Genomic DNA, 23895 nt, shown 5'->3' on the forward strand with positions numbered 1-23895 from the left:
TTAAAAAAAATATATATTTATATATATATAATGAATATTTCGCTACCTCCTCAAACACAACCAATTAATCTTAGTTAAAACTATCTAGCTGAGTTAATAGCGACGGGCCTGAACATCAATGTATCAAGTGAACAAACATGAGCAATTTACAGGTTCCAACTTGGTGTGTACGTGTTCAATGTAATTTGGTCTGCTTACATAATATTCGCTGTGAGAGCTACATGTTCGAACATGCATATTTTACGTTTGAGCATGTCGTGCTCACAACAGTATAAAAGAGGTGACTGCAGCATGTCAATTTAGTTTCGAAACCAAACGTGAGTTTGGTACCTTTTTATTTAATTTTTTAAAAGCCTAGTTTCATTGAAAATAATAATAATTGAGGTTTCGGTTTTTTATTGTGCGGTCAAACGGTGTAACTTTTTTTCAATTTGACTCTTATTCAAAATGGATAAATTTGTGAGAAAATGAAGGCAGCCATCTACATCCAATGAATAGATTTGTAAAATATGACAAGACTGTGGAAAGACAATTACATAAATTGTGGTTTTATCTCATTGGACGGAAAGCCACAAAGCATTGTTTGCTTTCTAGTCCTCTCCAACGAAAATATGAAGCCATCAGAATTAATTTGACACTTGGAAACTAAACACAGGATCATAAAAGCAAATCCTTGCAATTTTTATTACTTTGGGAAATCACAAACTTTTATTTGTAAATCAAGCCATACTGATAAAAGTTCACTTGAAGATCTTATCTCTTAGCATTAACAGTAGGTAAGATGTCCAAACCCATACAGTTGCAGAAAACCTCATATTCGCCTGCCGCAATTGATATGGTCAATGTTTTAATAGGCATGGACGAAGCATATAATTGAAAGAAATTCCGCTTTCTAACGACAGTAATGGCGAATTGATGACATGGCTGCCGGTGTTCGTGATCAGATAATTCAGCAAGTGAGTTCAAGTGAATTTTTTAGTTTATGATTTGATGAATCAACAGATGTGGATAATATTTCTCAGTTTTTATGTTTTATGAGATATAAATGCAATAGGGAAAGATCAATCAAAGGAAATATGTTTTTTTCAAATCAATACCTTGTCATGCAACAGGACAATGTCTTTTTGATGTTTTTTAAGAAGATATAAAACATATAACATAAATTGGACAAAATTGCAGACAATTATACTGCAATTGATAAATTGGAGTATGTAGTGATTGTGTAAAGGCAGTAACTGGAACATTTTTTTTTTTGAAAAAAATTAAAAGACCGTCTTATACCAATGGAGGAATGGACGCACTGCTTCCTTTGCATATAGACATGCTGCTGTGAGAAAAAATATACCAATTAATCTCAAGCAAATTCCTCGTAAAGATGTAAAAATGGTTAGTTTTATTAAAAGTCGACCTTAAAAAAATAGACTATTTGCTAAACTATGCGATGAAATGGGAGAAAAGAAAAAAATCTCTTCTTTCCATTCAGAAGTCAGATAATTTTCCCCTATCGAAGTATTAATCCGGTTATTGGAATTACGAGAAGATTTAGTAATATTTTTCCAGGATAAACAAATCGTTATTATCAATGTTTCTACATAATAAGTAAGAAAATTAGTTAGTTGATGTATTCACGCATTTAAACGACTTGAATGTGAATTTACAAGAACGTGATAATAATTAATGACAGACAAAGTTCATGGTTTCATTAAAAAGCTTGGTATCTGAATTTTTCACTTTCCAAGCAAAAATTTTGTTTTGTTTCCACTACTTCCGATTATATTGAGAAAGATTTGGGTGAAGAAGACAGTTTTATTCACCACAGTATGGACGGGATGAAGATGCATTTGCATGAGCTAAAAATTCAGTTGGCGGAGTATTCCCCGGAAGGTAAAAATGATTTCTTGAAGAGATGGGTACTGAATCCATTTTGTGAAAACGTTATTACAGATGCTAAGTTGCCAGTTGACATTCACGACCAGCTCATCCAGATGTCTCCCGATAGAACGTTACTACTACAATTCAGATCTGTAATTTAGATACGTTTTGGCTTGCTCGTCGAAGTGGATATGGAAATTTAGTCACAGTAGCATTGAAAATATTAATCCGTTTGGTCACGTCTTACTTCTGTGAACAGAGTTTTCATCTACGGTTGCGCTAAAAACCAAATATAGGAATCGTCTCTTATCACTTGAAAACAATTTGCTTTTATCTGTTTCTCACGTAAATCCACGTGTGGGGAAACTTTTAAATGAAAATCAAACGCAACTGTCTAATTAATTTATTTTATTTACATGTGTAAAATTTAAGTAAAAGGTTTATAATACATTTTTTTCTCATAAAATGATTTCTTTATTGTTTATATGTAAAGTTGTAGGTTAATTTCGTGACAACCTTTTCATATCACCATGACCTCAACGTTGAGAAACTCTGGTTTATCTATATATTACTAAAAATATTTTTAGATTAAGTTTTATATCCTAACTGAGAAAATTAATTACTTTAACAATAATATAATAAATATTAGTTTTTAGCGGATTTCCACAAAAAAATGGTAGAAAACGCTACTGCGCCCGATTTTGTTGCGGGGAGCGGGACCAAATTTTCTTTAAGTTTTGGAGTCTCCTGAACACGATTCTGTAATGTTACAGAATATTACAGAATCGTTTTTACGTAAACGTTTCTTCATCTGCTCTATCGGATGTAAATCTTAACCGAAATCGAAACTTGATGGAGTGATTTAAACCTACTGGGAATAAATCCCCATTGATTTTCAAACGTAGTTGTAGGCTAATTTCGTGACCCCTCGTGAAGGTTGCAACCCCCAGGTTGAGAAACGGTGGTTTATGTTTTTCTTTTTGAACATCCTATATTCGTGATAGGACTGGTATATAAGACAAAGGATTTAATCTATAAATCAATTAGATTTCAATTATTGTTGTAATTTTTGAGTTCGAATCTCATTAATTAGTTTCGTCCAAACAAGATTTCAGTTATATTCTGAGGTGTATTTCCAAATTTTTGTAAGTTCAGAAATATAGTCGGACTATGATAAAAAGTCTGAGGGGAAACACAATTGCTGCAATAGAGCTCTGTCTATTTTAAGCCAGTCTAATCTTAATAAGTACAATTACATCAACGTATATTTAGGTTTCATGTAATAATACAACACAGGTTACCTTAATTTTTAACTAAATAAAGAATAACTTTAAAATGTTTTATTTAATGCAATAGTATATTCTACTATTAGGGTAATTATTGTTTTTACAGAAGTAGTTTGTGAAACGTCACGTACTTTTAGACAGTTCAGTTAACTGCCTTGAAGCAGTACCATGATATGGTACGTGTATAACATTATAATAAATGTAATTCCCTGTTTACAATTAAGTCTGTGTTGAACTCGAGTAAAATAACATGTTTACAAATACGGTTATGTGTATATTCACATATTCAGTTACAGCTCGTGGCAGTCGCTAAAGAAAAAGTAAGTAATTTCCGCTTATTAACTTATTAATGTTCACATATTATTTAAAATATCTTATAGCCATATATATTCATTTACGTAATCAGATAATGAAGAAAGTTTATTACGTTGTTTTATAAATAAATCATGATTCACCACACCTTTATTTACCATTAACTAAATATTTAAATGAAGTGATAATAATACGATAATAAAAATAATACTATTTCCATAATAATAGAATAGTAGTGATAATAATACAGTAGTGAAATTACTTAACTCCGGGTTTTTCGCTTTTTTCTTTAAATTCAAGTTAAGGGATTATTTTATTATAATTTTAATTAAATTCAGCTAATAACATGAATAGATACTGCATATTTAAATAACAGTATATAATTCTTGCAACCGGTAGAGAACCATTCTTTTAATTTTTTTTTTTAAACAAAAAATAGAGAAAATTATGATTTCATACCTATCTCAAGGAAAAATATCTACTTCTCAATAATCTTGAAAATATTTCATCTAACCTTTACAGCTTAAAAATTGAATGCACGTATACGTTAATTTCAAATTGGTAACTTTAATATATATTTTTTTGATTTATAAGCATTAAATGCATTAAATGCATTAAAAGCAATAAATGATTTATAAGCATTATTTATAAATCCAGAATAATTCGATTTCATTTAGAATTATAAAAAAAACAAAAATATTTTACTATGCTGATAGTATTGACAAGTGGAAAAGACTTAATGTTAAGTAATGTATTTAGAAGAAAGACTCCGTCTAAGAGTAAAAATATTTCACGTACAATTATAGAAGTAGGGTAAAGTTTCTATCTGTAACCAGGCGTTTGAGAATTTGTTAAAATTTTTTTATTACTAAGACAGCAAAAAACTTAACCTTTAATGAGGCTACAAAAACAAATATACGTACCAATTTTTCACATTTTAGTGATAATTAAACTGCAATATCTAACGAAAATGTAATGACTTTTTAAACGCATAGTATAAAATCTTTTACTGTCGGTAGCATGACGAAATTAATTTCTACTGTGACTATTTAAAAGCAAAATAATTTCATATGAACTGAATTGTAGGAAAAAAGAATGAAAAAGTTTACCTCAGGTAAAGACAGAAAGCAGTCGTAGTTATTAATTTCTGAATGAATTATAAAACCGTGGAACTGTAAAACTCTGTCAAATCTGAGGGGGATATAAGATTAGAAAAATAAATGCGTGAGTCTGAATTAGTTTCTGGTTTTAATATTGAGAATAGATCTTTTATTTATCTTATTATTTATTTATTTGTTTAAATTCGTGGTTCTTCTCCTCATTATCGTTATGATAAGTTAATAAATTTGTGTTGAAGGAGTTATTTACCTGTCGTTTTGAATTTATATTCTTTTCAAGGTTTTTATATATTTCATTACTTTTAAGTTTTTTTTTTGTTTCAGTAAAAAAAAATTACATTTATTTAAATAAAATCTTCTGCGTCCGATTTCAGAAATAGTTTAAGAAAGATGTGAAATTTTTAGCTGTCCGGGTTTCAATGAGGATGATATTTTATGACAAATCAAAAATTATACATGCAATGCAGAGGAAAGTGATAACAATGATAACTTCTAATAACGAGTGAGATTAAATTCAAATATATCACCAACATACTCACTTGTTTTAATATATATATAAAAATTATGTATGTGTAAGTTGTATTAGTAAGTGACGAGTTATTATTTAACGGCTACAGGCTTCCTGACAAAAATTAAATAGCCGCTTTCAAAAAAAAAAAAAAAACAAAATACCGATGACAGGTTTACCAGAAAAAAATGAGAAAAATATTACGTTGCATGCTATCAAGCCTCGTCTACCGAAATGCAAATAATATTTACGTCTACAATTCATACCTTCACACTGTTCTATGAAGGAATTACTGTAAAGTGAACACGATTAGTCTCAGAGAAAATCACTCAGAAAAAAGAGCTACTTAAACCTCAAGATGCTTTGCAGGCATTACAGCCAAAAGGTAGACTGAAACATTCAGTGTGAGGCCCAAATTAACATACCTCGTTCAATGGGAAACTATGAATTAAATTCACTGTCCACGCTCAGAAGCAGTATTTACAAATACTCTAAGTACATTTTCACCCAGTGAGATGAAGTATTTACTATTTTTGAGATAACAAAAAATGAATAAATAAAAGTTTATTTATTCATAAATAAAAAGTTTATTTATAATAGTTACCCTGTTTTTATATCCTAAATAAACAGTACGACTATTACAGAATACAAATTAAATTTATGTTAATGTATTCATAAAAATCTGTTTTAAAATTAAAAACTTGACGAAGTTCAGTTTTATTTAATTGTACAATTGATTACCAAGCTAGTGATATAGAAATCACGTACTAAAGAAAAATTAAGTTATTTTACAATTCTTTAATTTCTATGAAGGTATTCTTTTGGAAAATCTAGTTAGCCTTGAGGTTAAAGAAGAAAATTTCAGGTGACGTAAATACTAAAAGAAACATATCTGTCAGAAGGAAAATTGGAATTTATTTTTTTAAAGTAGCTGGTAACGGTAATTTTCTATGTTGTTTTTAAATTGGTCTCCCTTTTGATAATAACTTCAATGGTTTATTTTGAATTCTGAGCTAGATTGTCTTCTTAAACACAATTCTTTTTTAAATGACACTAATAAAAGAATACAAACTCATATGAGCAATCATCTCAAACTACCACCATAACAGAAAGCAAAAAACACGGGTCTTTTCTAGAAATCAAATAACAAAATTCAGTTCCGCTCTAATGAAATACCCAATTCTGTTATGAACAAACTAATAAAGAACTAAATAACATCGTAAAAAATAATATTATTCCAAAATATAATATTATTTCACTGGAATATAAAGGGAACCTAACACATTTCTTATTTTCCATCCAAGTCTGAAACTTTATTAATATCCGAAATTCTAGTAATTAGGATTTCTTTGGAGTTTTTTTATTAGAACCGCTGGAAAAAAAAGTGTAATACACATTGAAAAATATTTTATCTTACAGTAGTAAAATCAGCCTTATAAAAAAATCGATATTTTTTTAACAGTTTTAATGACAATAAAAATTTGTATTTGATAAAAAAACCGAAAACAGAATCAAACTATACTAGCAAAGATTAAATTGAAAATACTATATCATTATACCAATGGATAGCAACAATCTTTAAGTATGGTATAATTCAAACTTGTCCGCCTAGGTAACCACATGTTTGAGAAATATTCTGTCATGTAAATTAAAAATATAAATACTCCTATAATTTAACCTCCTGTGTAATTATCAAGAAATAATAGAAATGTAGTTCAGTTTATTGCTTGAGATAGCTTTTGCTTACTTTTATTATTAATTAGTAGAGAGGAATGCATCTGATTGCAACTAATGATACAATATAAATTTGAACTTATTTGCACACTTAGATGTAAAGTGAAACCTGTTTTAATTATTGTGGAAAATGAGATGAAATGTATTAGGCAAATAAATTAATGAAATTCAAACCGATGTTCTTCTACCACCTCTGTCAGCTGAGCTACTTTTTGTAGGAGACTGTAGTAAAAAAATGGATGGACATGATGGTGTTCAAGCTCTGTGCAGCATCCCTGAACATATTAATTTCACTATGACTAAGTAGTATAATTTAAGTAGTATAACCTTTCCTTAAAAATATTTTCTTCTTTATCAAATTTTGATCGCAAAGTGGGAGTGGGGTTAAAAATAATTTTTCTTTTAAGTTTTAAGATATGAGGAATTATCTTAATTACGTTTAAATTATGAGGAGTACGAAAATACCATTCACATAAATTTACGTTCCTTATATGTTTTTATACAGACTGTATCAAGAAGTTCTTCCGGGACTTTTATAACCTATTGTATTCGTGAAAATAATGGAAAAAATTTATATAAACACGGGTCCTGAAATGTTTCGTTTGTGAATTACGGCTAGTAAAATTAGTAGAATTATGTTTTATTATGATTTATGACCTGAAAAAATGAATAAGATAGGTCCCAGAACAGTATAAGCAATAGTTTTTAAGAAATCTGAGGTAAAAACCAATAAATTGTTCAACGCTAGAATGTTATTGATGAAATAATTATCGATGCATTTTAGGCGTGGGTACACGACGTCTTTCTAAGAGAAAGACGTCGATTGAAGAAAGAGGATTGAAGTTTTGCATTCGTTGGTTTGCAGGACACTTAAACAAAATAAATTTTTATCCTTATCATAAACAGCCAGTTCAACATCTACTCCCAGGAGACAGTTCGCTTCGCTTGGAGTACTGCAATTGGTGAAATATATATTTATTCGAATGAACTTACAAACATCGCAACTTTTACAATAATTTAATAATATTATGTCAACATTATTATTAACGATATTATGTCTATAGTATCTTTTTATCACAAACACAGGTCACAATGGGTCAGCCATTCCAATGCTTTGGGGGTAAGATCATGGATGTCGTGTAGCGAGCCTCTAAAAGATGTATTTGGACAAACCAGGGCCAGGTGGGCGAGATCGTTTGCTCTTCAACTTCACATCGGCTACATCGTGAGCTTTCCGTAGCTTCCCATTGAGTCAGGCTCTTATTGTAGATACCATGATTTGTGCGAATCGTGTTGTTGATGTTACACGACTGTCTTCTGGGAACAGTAAATCTTGGTACTCTCAGAGTTGGATCTGTCACAAGGTTGGAGTTAGTGATATTCTGACTTTGCCATAGTTATGTCCAGTAATCCTTTGTGTTGAGCTCGTTGACCCGATTGGCGGCTGCTACAGATGGATGTCTGGACTTCAGTCTCTAGTATTATTTGAGAAAATCTATATCGGCATGAATAGGTAGAGACGGGTTAGCATTATATTTTTCCAATTGTGATTTGAGAGCTGCCATGGTGAGGGGGTGCGATATTACTCATAATTAATCCATACAGGACACTTACTTAAACATTAGAGGTGCCAGTACGGATCCTTGTGGTAGGCCATTTTGTAGGCTGTAGAAAATGCTTGGCTTTCCGTTGTGCTGTACTTAGAAAAGTCTATCACTCAGCATCTCATTCAGTAAATTAAGGAATGATTTGTAAGGAACAAGCTGGTACACCTTGAGTAGTAGTTCTTCTTTCCAGACCGTATCACGGGCTGAACTTAAATCAATAAACGCAGGAGATGTTTGAAGCTTTTGTTGGAATCCTTTCTCCATATAGGTTGTAAGCGAAAGGACCTGATCGCAGCAACTTCTTCCTGGCATAAAACCAGCCTGCTCCATTGGTATACCATTACTGACAATGGGTGTTAGACGTACAAGTAGTATTCTTTCTAAGATCTTGAAACATACGCTTAAAAGTGCTATTGGTCTGTAGATTTTAGGTTGACCGATGTCCTCCCCAGGCTTAGAAATAGCAATTACTTTACTTTTCTTGAAACGCTTTGGTAACTTACCTCTTCGCAGGATATCATTATAAAGATTTAAAAGCCATCGTTTCGTGTTTGGACCAATGTGTTTAATAAACTCAGGATATATGTTGTCTAAGCCAGCTGCATTTCTACACTTTGTTAAATTGATTGCAGCATTGAATTCTTCCATTGTGATGTGGCTCAAAATGGAAGGCGCTGACTTTTACGAATTTCATACCTCACTTCTCTCTTGTGTGTCTTATCAATAATGATCTTCGATAGGTTCTTAATTATTTTGGTTATGGCTTCTGGTCTAGTTGTGTTAGTAGTAGCGATGGGTGCTTTTTGTCCGATTTCCAGCTTGCGCAATAAATTCCATGCTGTCCTGCTGCTATACTTAAAGTTGAGGCTCTCCAGCGTTTCTTTCAATCTAACTGTTCTTGCGTTGTTTAGGGTTTCCAGCAATTGTTCGCCTACAATGGTCTCTCTTGCATTCATAAGCATTGTACAGTTCTTGGCGCTCTTCATTCCAACAGGGAATGTAGGATTTTATTACTCCTGGGGGATATATTTTTTGGCAAAGCTGACTTATGACTAATTGTTGAAATAAAATCGACAACTCCGCAAGAATGTTATTGTTTCTCGACGAGGTAAATTTCACTCGAGATGGTTTGATCAGCTTACCAATGAGCATACACATTGGGAGAAGTAAATCCTCATGAAAGGATGGAAGGCAATCTTCAGCATTGATTAGTCGAAGGAAGGTGCGGCCTTCTTCACAATTAGCTGTTTGAAACGTTCATATTACCTGGCCGCTTAAATGTTAAGTACTACTTGCACTTTCTTCAAGAAGAATCACCGCATTTGCTTGAAGATGTGCCTCTTTACGCTGAGACGTAAAATAGACTTCCAGCACGATGGCGCGCCTCCCCACTACTCTTGTTCCGTTTCCACTCAATTAAATTTTCATTTCCCTGAGAAATGAATTGTTCAAGGAGGTCAACATTTCTGATCACCAAGAACGCCTGATCTAACACGTTTAGAGTTTTGATTCTGGGAATGAATGAAAAATATCTTATAGAAAAAAAAATTCCTGCAAGGAATTAATTGTCCACATTATGGTTGCGGCTGAGCAACTTAATGACAGCCCGGAAGCACCAAAAAATGACATCAAAAGCAGTTCAGAAGCGTGCCAAAAAATGAATTGAAAGTGGTGAGCTCATTTTTGAACATACATTATAAACTGGTATGAATAATGCACTTTGGTCTAATGTACTGTTTCTAAATAAAATTCGACTTTTTCTAAATTTTCGTTGTTTTATTCAACTTATTTTACACCACTTTGTTCAAAATAAATTCTCTATATGTTTTATAAGTTTTTTTTTGTGATTTTTACCCGTGTGACAATGTTATTTTAAGAAAAACATAAAAACCAGTGTTTTTTACCCCAATTTATTGGTTTTCACCCCAGATTTCTCAAAAACCACTGCAGATACGGTTGTGGGATGTATTTTATTCGACCATTCTTATTCGTTATATAACATAAGAAGTTACATAACGTAACTTTCGTTATGTAACTTCTTACGTAACATAACATAAAAGAAGTTTTACATTAATAACCGGAATAGCTGAAAACCGAGCGAAATCTTTCATTAGACGTAATTCTCAATTCTGCATTTTGAGAAATATATTTATATGAACATTTTACGTTACTTTCACGAGTATAATAGATTATAAAAGTCCGGATAACTTTGTGATAAACTCGGTACAAACTTTTTTGCTTCGAAAATCTCCAAAACTATTAGATAAATTTAATTGAAATTTAGGCAGGATATGTTGGTGTATCTGTAGTTGTGTATATGAAAATTTGATGAAGAGTAGTTGAGTAGTTCAATATAGAGCCGAAGAAAAATGTTGATGTTATGCTGACTTTGTATCTGTGTATTTTTCATAAGCGTTTATGCAGTGAGTCGCAGTGGGGGCGTGAGTTGAAACTTATTTTTGTTAGGGTGTAGTGATTAATCGAACGTATGTAGTGCGTTGTTCTCTGGAAATTTGTGTATTTCTGATTAAGAAATAGTGAGGGTGTCGGAAATGAAAGTTCGACCTTCTTGTGCAGAATTGCGCAAGACTTTTTCTCGACTTTAATTTGCTATCAAAATAGTGCTTACTACTCAAAACTTACTGGTAATAATAAAATTAACTAAAAATACATTAAGAATACCTAATTAAAATACCTATAATGCTTTAAATAAATTATCAAGATATGATTTATTTTAAATAATTGTACGTAAGTTTCATAATTACATGAAATAGTTAAACTAAAATTTAGTCAAGGAATAAATAATTTAGTCATTCCTGCGAATGAGAAAATTACTATAATAGACTCACTATGCAACTGACCAACATTGAATAAGTAGAAAATAAAGAATACTGGACAAATACTGAGTTATATTATAAATCCTATATGCTTATTATAAAGTAACATTTTCTCACTATTTTTCCAAAATGAAGAAAGTTATAGACAACGATATTTTAGTTATCGCCTATTTTTCAGGTGATATATACTTTTATCAAGAATGATTATTTTAAAAGTTAAAAAACAATCCTAGTATATTTTTTACAAATATGTTTACCAATGTTTGTTTTTAAAAGTTAAAACCCCTAGTATATTTGTTTGATATCAATCTTGTTTTTTACCTTGATATAATTGTGAAGGTATAAAGACTCAATATACCTTGATATAAAGACTCAAAATCATCGGAAAAGAAATAAAATAATTGATATGATAGTTATACTAGTCCTATTATGTTCTTATAAAAGATAGAACAACATTTTTTTCTTAAAACTTATAAGAAGTTTGTTAAGTTCCTCATTAGTAAAAAAAAAAATCTTTTAAGGTGTAATTTGACTTGGTACATCAGTACATGAATATGTTATTTCTAGCCTTTTAATTGACTTACGAAATTCCTGTGTTACTCTATTTAGAAAAATCATATATTAATAAGGTCGTAAAGCCCTGTACAGAAAAAAAGCTATTGTTAGAATCTTTTATGATGATAAAAAAATGAAATATGAAGCAAAGAATTAAGTTGACCATAATCCAGTTTTAATCATCTTTTTTTAAAAATGAAATTTTCTGCAGTAAGCAAAATTTTGTTCATATGAGAGTCGAAATAATAATGTAATTATACTAGAAAAACAAAAAATGAGAAGTAGTTCTCAAGAAATTATATAATTGTGTATAAGATAGTCATTAGTGATGTAAAAAAGTAATAGTTAAAGAAACAGTAAAGAAATAACAAATTAAATATAATTTTTCTTAAATTTGGTGTATGAATAAAAAATACTCGATACCTGGAAATAATAGTAGCTCAGGTAATGAACTGCAGTAAGTAAAAATTAAGAGAAGAAACATTTTCATTAAATATTAAGAAAGCTTAGATCTAATTTTATTTATTATTTCATAATGAAGTAGATTTTCATGATGAGATAAAAATATTAGAAGTATAAGCAAGCCTTCACCCGAGTTTATATTTAAAGGAAAAATAAAAACAATAACGAATTTTAAACCTAACATGGGTTCTATGTTTATTTATAACGACGTATCATCTTGTAACCATCTGAGATGTGATTATTGGTCTCTTTACCTGTCTTTTGAGATATGAGCTCTTTTTTACAAGCTTCTCTACCTGAGATGCCTTTTTTCTTCCTCTTTCAAAACCATAGGTAAATGAAAGAGATCCTTTTTAACCACTGCTTTCTGTTATAATTTAGTAAATTTTATCCATCAAAAATAAAACCTACACTTATTTTGAAGAAATATAATCCAACTTCTTGTTGATAATTTTTGATATCTATATCAACATTTTGTTCTGTAATTAATTGAAAGTTTACCTTTTTTTATTCAGGTATAATAAACAGAAAAAAAAGAAAAAAATACATAAATGTTTTCTTAAACCAAAGTTTTATATAATAATAGAGTTAAAATTATTAATACTTTTTTCTAACAATAATTATTGGATGTAGAAATTAACTCTCAAATGGTAGACAAGACCCAGATAAAGCAAACTGTATTAGTATAAATAATGGTGCAATAATTCTATATAAACTAAAGATTGTATGTCAATTATAAAATAATCAGCACTATGAATCTGGCTTTATATGATCGAATGTTGTGATAATTATGTTGATTATGAGTGATGTATTTTTTGAAGGAAAAAATAAAAATGTACAGATTTTTTTTAATCAGTCTGGTATTGACATTTAAAGAATTATTCTAATAAATAATTCTCGAAAAAGAGACAGATAGACTGAAAATTAAAATTTACAAATGGAAAAGGTAAATGAAACTAGGTAGACTGATATTTTTGGTGGTAGCGTCTCGGTTTTTCATCCGGAGGTCCCGGGTTCGAATCCCGGTCAGGTATCACATTTTCACACCCGCTACAAATCATTCATCTCATCCTCTGAAGTAACACCTTACTGTAGTCCCGAAAGTTAAATAAAAAGAAAAAATTGATTTTGAATTTGCATTTTTAATCTGTCATTATATTATTTCCTCTATTATAAATTTGGATTGAAAAATCATGATCTGATTTCTTATTTTAATCAGTTAAAAACTTACATAATTTGTCTAAAGACAGATTCAATATTACAGAACTATCTTTACAAACAAACAGTTCTAAAAACCAAAGGAATATGCCCTAACAGAAAAGATTAAACTAGTCGATGTCAAAAAAAAATATTCTTACAATTAAAATCTTTAGTAATTTATTATACGGACACGTACGCGCCTGCGCATATATATATATATATATATATATATATATATGAGTGTGTGTGTGTATTTTAGAACTATCATTCTGTTGACTGGTTTGGTGAAATTCTTCACTGCTATCTATTCTGTGCTAATCTCAACCTCAACATATTTACTACATCTTACGTCATCGTCTGTTTTATGTGTTATAATCTTTATCTACATGAAATTATATTACTTCTACCGGTATTTATATCACTAAATTAAGTAAACCAAGATGTCCTAATACAAGCAGCACTAATCAAATTTTTTTTACAAAATTCTACCAAATATTTTTCTCCTTTCCTATTTTCTTTAGACTTCTTAATTCTGAATTTTATCAGGCCATAGAATTTTCAATATCTTCCAGTCAATGCTGAATTTCAAAGGTAGCATTTTTTTATTTTTCATATTGTCTATATTTCACTACCATAAAGCACTAGACTCCGCAAGAATATTTTAAAATATTTATTTCTAATCATATGTAATAATTATGTATTGCTTTTTTGTATTAAGTAGCTTGCTGACATTTCAAATTAAATTTAGATAAAACCTTATTTTTAATTTTATTTTAAAAATCGAAATTTTTATTTTTAATGCTTGGATTCTTTTCCTATATTATATTTGATAGAAGAAAACTAAATTTGATTGAATGAACACAGTTATTTTACCGAGAGGGTTCGCAATTTCTAGGCATATTATTGAAATACTACAAGCCTACCAGTTACCTTTGAAAATACTGTTTAACAACAATGACAGTTTCATTTAAATAGGATCAGTGGCTCTTAAGTTAAAATATGTATAACAGGCAGGTAGAAAAAAAAGAGAAAAGTTTTCTCACGTTAAAATATTTTTTTAATAATTTAATCATGTTATAAAATTAAAAAAGAAAATGAGAAATAACGTTAAAATTAAAAAAAAAAGATTTATTTCAAAATTTTTCAATCGTCAAGGTGATTTAAAAACAAAAATTATTATTAAGAATTGTTTTCGGAAAACTGCAGGTTTAAAAGTTTTTAGACTGTTTTATTGATGATACGTGCTCTAAGTTAAATTATACTGGTGTTAATAACGCTGGAATTTATACATAAAATAATTGTAGTAAATTCTTTGAATGCTAATAGCGTCGTTTATATGGTTAGTGGGTAATGCCAATTCCAGCATTATTAATGAAATATTATTTTCCAATTCCAGTATTGTTAATGAAATATTATTAACATTTTTATAGTTAAGCAATAAGATCTAAAATACTTATATATAGGTTTATTTATTTCCTCGTATTTTGTGCAGAGGAGTATAAAATAACTTTCTTTCTTTTAATGACATTCCTATATACTAGATTTTCCTGCAAAATATATGGTTTACACAAATAGAATGGTCTCCATAACAGTATTTAAGTTTTTAACTGCATAGAAGGAACGTAGATAACAGTTTATGACACATATTTTAATAAAATTACTGAACGGATTTCATTTTTATTTGAAGAATTTCATTAATCTTAAACAAAAAATAAATAGTACAATTTGATGTTTTATATAAACGCAAGGGGTTTTGCAATCTACAAATACAATTTCCTCTATCAATAAATGTATGCAAGTATGCATACCTTTTGCCCAGTTGGAATTTAGCTGAACAGTATTTTTTCAATTGAATATTTACATGAGGACTGGTACAGATGCCTTCTTTAGTAAAGATTTGCTCAGTTGGTCTTCTTTATTTGAAGGTGAAAAAAGCAAATTTTGCAAAGAGCATTTGAACTGGTCTGTGGATTTGCAACTTGTACTGCTCTCATTTTTAATAAAGATTTCTAATTTCTTCATGAAACCTGTCTGGGATAAGCATTTACAACATGAAGGGGCTTAGAATCCCTCTGAATGTGAATTCAAAGGAATTATTTAGAAAAATTCGAGTAAAACGTTTTAGAGAATTATGGAGTGTTGGATAATTGCAATTGAAATGATAATTATGTAATTAATTTTTAAACATTAATTATCAACCAAAAATTGACTGATTTGATATAATTTATTTGAAATTCATATATCAATATATGAAATATGTATTATTTGAAAAAAAAAATTAAATAGAGAATAAACATGTAAATAATTATCCAAACTGCCTTAATTTATGCTCATGTTAAACATGCTCATGCCGTGTTTTATGCTCAAGTCAAATACCTCAGAAAGAAGTTTTGAGGTTAACATGGTTTAAAACTTTTTATTATAATGATAATCGAGACACAGTTAATTACAGTAATTTTTTTCTGTTAATAAAGATTTTGTTTTTAACCCACCCTGTTGATCTAGTGGTAAACTCGTCGTAAATCAGCTGATTTCAAATTCGAAGTTCTCAGGTTTAAATCCTAATAAAGGTAAGTTATTTTTATTCGTTTTGAATAGTAGATTTGGATATCCGTATTCTTTTGTGGCTGGATTTCAGTTAACCACGCATCTCAGGAGTAGTCAACATGAATGCTTGTTCAAGAAAACAGATTGACCGGTTATGTTACATTACACTGATGATAAGTCGCTAATGGGTTTAACTGTCGATGTGCGACTATAAATAAAAAAATTGGTTTGTGCAGTTTAATAAATTTTTTTCTTAATTATAATTTAGAAATGCATATCCTCTAGTTTAATGTATGCAGTTGAACAGTCGATAACAGATGGTTTTGTACATGTGGTCTACAGGATAATAACAAATGTAATATGAGTTTAAATCATTTCTAAATTATTAAAATAATTATAACAATAAAAATAAATTATTTCTTTAAAAAAACGGTTATATAATAACAGGTAAAACTCTTTCAAAACATTTTTTTTACTTAATTAATGATTTATGAAAAAAGCATTTCATTAAAATAAAATTATTTTTGTAAACGTTAATAGGATAAATATTATCAGTCTACAATTTATTTATCAATTTAGAAATGGATTATAGAACTTCAAAATTTATAAGGATAACATAAAAATATTTTCGAGAGCCAATTTTCGGAATTACTGTATAAAAATTGGATACTTTCTACAAAAAATATTTTATGTTTGAAAAATTCTTCTCCGCCACCTTTATACACACATAAGATAATTAAATACCCATATTTATGTCTACTTAAACGAACACGGATTTCCCAGACACGGATAGTGCTTTAAACGAGATATTACATACAAATAAATAATATACAGCAGTTAAATAAAATTTTTTTATTATCTTTCTGTATTACATTATAATATTATATCTCATGTTGGATCACGAACTCAACCTATGAAGGAAACCGTATACTCAGATGTAATTCACATATTTTAAAGAAATTTACACGTTTCAAGAAAAGACATGGAATGTGGACAAAGCGACGACCTATCTCGGGTTACAATAAGCCGGTATCCAGTCCGACAATCCATTTCCATCTTGTTGAAATATATTCTACCTCAAACATCATTTCATTTCATCTCATAGTTATCTCAAAGCATCGCCAAACGCCAATTGTTAAGAATAATTTTATTTTATTTTTTACTAAAAACAAAAAAAGTTAAAATATAACTAATCTTTATTTATATATAATACTTTATTGAAATATTTTTCTTCTAAGTATTTAATCAAAAAAATTGTATAACATTTCTATAATCATCCGGTTTTCGTATTATAAAAATGTTAGGAAAGATACAAACAATGCAGATGAACATTCATTACTAAGGTATTGTTAAATTTATAAGGCATTACTCATGTAGCTCATACCTAAGATAAAAAAAAAAACAAAACAAAAAAACAATATTAATTCATATTACACAATTTCTACACTTTTTTCTCATAGGAAATTAAACCCTGTCCTATAATGTTGTAAATGGTAGGGATTAACCTTCAAAATATTTAAGAATAATTCAAACAATCTATTTAAAACATATATGTCAGATTTTAAGGTAAAATTATTATTCAAATAGTAGAATATAATTATATAAACACAAACAAATTATTTTCATAAATAATAAATTTGAGTGGATCCATAAGTTTCAACTGTTTAGAATAAGTGAGTACAATGGATATGAATTACGTGTTGCTCTAACTACTTTTAAGATTGAAATTTTAAGATGAAAATTTTTTATCAATTATGCGTTTAAAATTATTTTTAGTCTGAGTTATTGTACAACGAGAAGAAATTGTAATGACAGATTTTGAACAAATATTTAGTTTTTAAAAGTTTTTTGTCACAGAACATGTGAATAAATTACCAAATGTTGAGAGGGCCTTACAAGAAAATCATAAATTTTATCATATAATATTTTAGAGGTTGTAATAATGAGAAATCTACAATTTTTTTCTTGCTAGTTTGTTATAAAACAGACTTAAACTACCTAAATCTATATTTAATATGTCAATTTTCCTTATTGAACATTAAATATAATCTTCGTAATTATTTTATTTTAAAAAAGGAAAGGATTAAAAATAGTAAATATTATATTAAAAATAGTGAAATTTCAAGAAAAATGTTTTATGGATGAAATATTTGTTTTGGTTATAAAAATTAGATTAAAATAGTAAAATATTTATAAGCAAGATAAAGCTTTCAGATTAAATAGTGAAGCAGTATATAAATAGTAAAATATAAAGCGTATAAATGTTTTAGTCATTTTTACTGCGAAGCATTTAAAATGTATTATACAATTTATAATGCATTACAATTACGTTTAAGTTAATTTTCTTACTACAAAAGAGATTAATTTTGACAGATTTTACATTAAATTGTATTTTACATAGAAGTGCTTCCATGTAGACAAAGAACATTACCAAAAAGAGAAAATTAATTTAGTTATTTGGTTAAATAATAACTAATCAAAAAAATTACAGTATACATAAAAATATTTACGCAGTTATTACACGATTTATTATATACTCGAGGTGTAAGAGTAAAATGTTCATTTAATAAAGAAAAAACTATGAAACTAACATATTTTTTAAATAAAGATTAGTTAACAGAAAAGAATTACTAATTATACATGAGCCCTGGAAATGAGAATAGTTACGTTAAGAAACTGCTTAACTTAACAATTGGGTTATGTTAGAATATGAATTACAATTAAAGTTGCTTTAAAAGTGATAAAGAATCCAAAATAAGTTATTCCAAAACTTACGTTTTAACATTATTAACAAAAATTAGGAGTAATAACACAGTTTGTATTTAAAAGTAGTAACACAGTAGAAACAACTGCAATGTTACAAAAAATAGATCGCTTGTAAAAGTATTTCCAATTGTTCGCACATGAATCTTATGGTAACTTAATAAATTGTATTGTATTGCTATATAAATTTATTAGAAATTCATTTATTGCTAATAAAATTAAAGAATTTTGTATTAAAATTGTACATTTATTAATAAATGATACTAAAGCGAAAATACAAATTAAATTACTCATATACTTCAATAATTATAATTCAGTTATTAGAAATATCGGTCCAGTAATCGATTCTAGATTTTGGCTAAGCATTTTCTCTTCCGTTATCTTGTTTATTATGAGATCAGTAATAACATTTCACATTTATTCTTACAAATTTTGAAGTTCTGTTCAAAAGTAAACAAATAAATCTAAGTACTCTAATGTTTATATCAAATAATTACTTTATCGTGGAATATTACGTGATTAAAATTATGTCAGATAGTAATATATAGTTTACAATTTTGTATCTTATTTATTTAATCAATAGATGTATAATATACGTAGCATTAATATGTACGAGAATTAATATGTCTCGTATATATGGAATATTAATGTAATTAATAGACCAGAAGTCATATTGTACACGGACGATTTTCTGTTTATAAAACTTTACGGATATATAAGGTTACTAAAATCAAGGTCTATTATACATGATTATAGGCTTTGCGTAACAAACGTAAAACAATTTTGACTTCTACAATATAATTTCAATTCTTGATGTAAAATTACTTTACATAATGATCTATTAACGTCATATGAACTAAACTTGGTTCAATTGTAGTTAAGGATGTTAGGATGTTATGTAGATAAATTATATATCTTCGTTGATCGTACTTCTCATGAAAAAATATTTTATTTTTAATGTATTATACAAACATTATCATTATTATTTTATATAAAGCGTAGGCCTATATCTTATAAAGCCTATGTATACAGACACAGACATATTCCCCTTAAATACTGTAAACGGGTGCAAGAATTAGATTTTCTTACTACTTTCTATTCATGAATACAAAAAAATTGTTTATAATTTTCTATATTTTGAAAATATAGGTCTATTGCTATTCCAAAAATTGTCCACAACAAGTTTGTAAATTGTGTGTTGGCTTATAAATACACTGATGATGTGTCAAGCAGTCTTCTGTATTTGTTGAATGAAAAAAAAATTGCAACACCTTTAAAATGTTTTAAAAAGATAATTGTGCCATGAGGTGGTCCCTTAGAATTAGAAAAATTTTAATTCCTACCTGTTTTACTAATTATAAGTTTTAGGTAAAATATACATTCTATGTTAAATTGTTAAAAAATGTTTTACTTATTGTAGGTAAAAGTCTTCCAAAATTATGATTATTTACATTCTTATTTTGGTTGTAATCCTTTTAATATTAAAAATTACTCAGAATGGCTTAGTTGTATTTCAATAATCATAACCTAGTTTAATATTTCCTGCTGTTCCGTGTTTTAAATTTTGTTTCTACTTAGAGAGAAACCTATTTGTCTATATATTTGTATGTATTTGGGTTACTTTTTATGGATAAAGGGATACGTTATTAAATGTAGCTTATACGCGCATGCGCATGTCATGAAAGTATAAATCATATTACTCACGCGAACAGCATCTTTATTTATGTAACAATCAATCCTTAGGTTTTAATTAAAAATAGAGTAAATAAAAAACAACTAATATTTATATATGTTAAATAGTTAACCTAAAGGTAGTTGAATATCAATTAAATATTAATAAATAAGATTTATATTATTTTAGGTTATAATTATTTTAAGAAATTGTCAGTATATGGGATCGATCATAAAACATCAGTTAATTGGGGGGAATATTTGTAATTTAGAAATTAAAATATTAATAAAGATTATAATTTTAAATTTACAGTATTTTTAACTGATTCTTTTATCAAAAAAATTATATTTTATTCATTTCGTTAATAATTTATATACCGTTTTTTAAAAATCTGATTAGCTAACGGTAAATTAATTTTATAAATATTTCTTTAATCAAAATCTTTAACAAAATTTTGATTTATCATAATTATTTTCCTAATACAAAAATTTAATAAATAAACGATAAACAATTTTTTCGTAATTAAATAGTTATTTAGAATATAATAACTAAATATAGGTTAATTCTTGTCAATAATATAATGCTATGGAGAATCTATATTACTGTAACGAGTTCATAAATTTTGTGTTAAAATGACAGCTTAAATAAAAATATTTAAATAATTCTGGTATTAATTTAAAACATAAAAAATCATTTTACATAAATACTGCTATTATTATTATTATTAAAACGGTCTATGTAAACTTTTTCAATTCAAATATAAAAATAAACAAAGTTATTAACGATTGAAATAAAATGTGAAAGTTATCGTTAGAATATTAATTATAAGAGTAATTATTCATTACTTTTGTTATTGTTGTAAATGGTGTTATCAGCTTTTCCACTTTTCGATTTTAAATTTAAAATATATTTATTTTATAAATAGTAATAAAAATAATATTTTATTGTATATATAATTTCATTATTGACATAATTATGCTTTAAAAAAATACGTTCATACAAATATAACATCATTTTTTATTTAAATATAACAAATAGTAAACACTAAAAATTAAGCGTAAAATAATAATAATAAAAAAAAACAATACTTTTGAAAGGTCTGCATAATATTGATTATCCCATTAAAGTTTTCATGCTTTTTTAAATAACCTTAATTGAAAAACTAAGTAATTTTTAAGTAAAAAAAAAAAACTGTCGGTAAATTAAAAAAGAGTTAATGAATGCTGAAAGATGAATTTAATGAACAAGCATATAAATCATAATAAATATACATAGATGAATTATTAAACGTAATGTGCATAACTGATTATAGACGCAGCGGTAACTAATCGATCTCTATTACTGTATTGGCGCTCTTTTAAACTCGTAAATCAAATCTTTCAAATCCTTTTGAAAATGCTTTCAGGCTACATTAGCCAAACTCATACGTAGCGTGAAAACAGATGGGAGTATTATGTATGCAAACTATTATATTACAACTAAAACTTATTTTTCACGAGTTTAACCGAAAATAAAGTATTCTATAATTAATCCTTAATCATAATAATTAACAAATAGTTGGGAAAAAGTGATACGATTACAATAATGATATTTATTAATAATTATACTATTAAATATAAAGAATTCATTAACACAGATGGTGGATTCAAAGGCTGTTACAAAACTGCTTAAAAATAGTTTTAATAAGTAAATTACCTAAAGACATTAAAAATAAAAGGAAAAGTGCATAGTATTTTGATCATCGTCTTTCACCTGGGTCATATACAGATGAGTCTATTTTATTTGAATTGCAATTTAGCTGTATTGGTTTAAACCTTATTCAATAACTGTACAATATGTCAGAATACGTGTTGATTTTTTCTTCAGATTTCTGTTACGCAGAAGTAAATTTTTTTGATCATATGTTTACGTATTGTATTTTGTAAAAATTATTTTTATTTTAGTAATAATTTTGTTAAATGTTAAAATATAAAAAGAGGTTAGGATATACATATAGGTTATAATGCACAATTTTATTAATAATCGTAAACATAACTTTAGATCATATTCCGATAAAATAATATATAATTAAAAATTAAATGCGGAAGTAAAAAACTCACCTGTGATCCCTGAGATGATCTTGGCGACGAAAAGCTTTCCCGCATATGTCACATGAATACGGTCTCTCATCGGTATGGGTGCGTTCATGTATCAGTAAGTTGTACGATTTGGTGAATTGACGGTTGCAGAACTTACAGATGAATTTCTTCTTGGGTCTGGTCGAAGAAGAGGCAGTGGTTTTATAAGGGGTTGTAGTCGTCGTTGTGGTAGTTGTATTCGTTTCAGTAACGGTGGTAGCGGAAGTCGTCGGTTGGTATAATAAAAGGGAGGGGTAGGATGCTTCTCCAGGAAAGGCAGGGGGAGAGGGGCTAGGGGGTAGCGGAACTTCTTCCTCGGGTTCTTCCGGTAATATATCTTGCTTGGCGTCCTCCTCTGACTCCGGTTTGGCAGTCGGTAAACGCTGGGAGGAACTTACGGAAGTGCTGAGTCGATGTAAGGTAAGATAGGATTCTAGAGCTTGCAGGTTGAGCGCTGCGGCCGCTGGTGAGTCCGGGGGCAGCAGGGCGGCTTGTTGTAATGAAGACATCATTGCCGTTTGGAGGCTGAGGGCCACGCTCTGCAGAGACCGTTGAAGAGCCGCACGAGCCACTGCTTCCTGGTCCTCTTGCTGCCCACCGCCTCCAGCCCCTTGTTGTTCTTGCATCCTGCTGCATCAGAGAGTTCCCGGTAATTATGCGCCTCGGTCACCGGTACATCGATAATCCGTTAAAACAAAAACCGATATTATTATGATAATTATAATAATAATAATAATCCCCCGCCTACGTAAACACTCCTCCACAGATTACGATAATTAAACAATATCGCGAGAGTTGTTGAAAAATAGAATTGAATTGGGGTGCGGCGGGGGTGGGGGACGTCCGGCCGGTGGAGCTGGTGGCGCGATACTAACGCCACCTGTGCCGCGCGCGCGCACTGCCGCTCCCCTCTCACCAGCCAGCATCATGATTTACTGTACAGTCGTGACCAAAAGCAGCTCCACGCATCACATGCCGGTGATAACGACCGAACAGAACGGACCGACTGACAGACCGGGCCTTTCCCCTCGCTGCACTCATGAATAGGTCTACATCACTGAATAAACCGAAACTGACCACTTACAACACTCCACCACCACAAGAATATAACACGGCCTGCAACATTCCATGTCAAGCCACGACTGTACACGACTGCAACAGATAAGATTGCAAATATTACCTCTACATTACCGTAAATTTAATCGGAAAACAATTAACCTGTTTAACGTGAAAATAATGTAGCTACATGTTCGTATGTATGCGTGCGCGTGTTTCTTGTTTAATAATACATCGAAATTCGAGTGC

At 29.1% G+C, this 23895-nt stretch overlaps 1 protein-coding gene across 1 annotated transcript in view; it reads right to left on the reverse strand.

The window, feature by feature from the left end:
- Positions 1-23634, reverse strand: part of LOC142333459 (uncharacterized) — a 111938-nt gene extending 88304 nt beyond the window's left edge. The window contains exon 1 of the mRNA XM_075380616.1: positions 22573-23634. Coding sequence (XP_075236731.1) covers positions 22573-23216 — 644 coding nt within the window. The 5' untranslated portion in view covers positions 23217-23634. The remainder of the gene's footprint in view (positions 1-22572) is intronic.
- Between the last annotated feature and the right edge of the window lie 261 nt (positions 23635-23895).

Source organism: Lycorma delicatula, chromosome 1 (assembly GCF_047948215.1).
Source record: "Lycorma delicatula isolate Av1 chromosome 1, ASM4794821v1, whole genome shotgun sequence".
NCBI classification, from domain to species: Eukaryota; Metazoa; Arthropoda; class Insecta; order Hemiptera; family Fulgoridae; genus Lycorma; species Lycorma delicatula.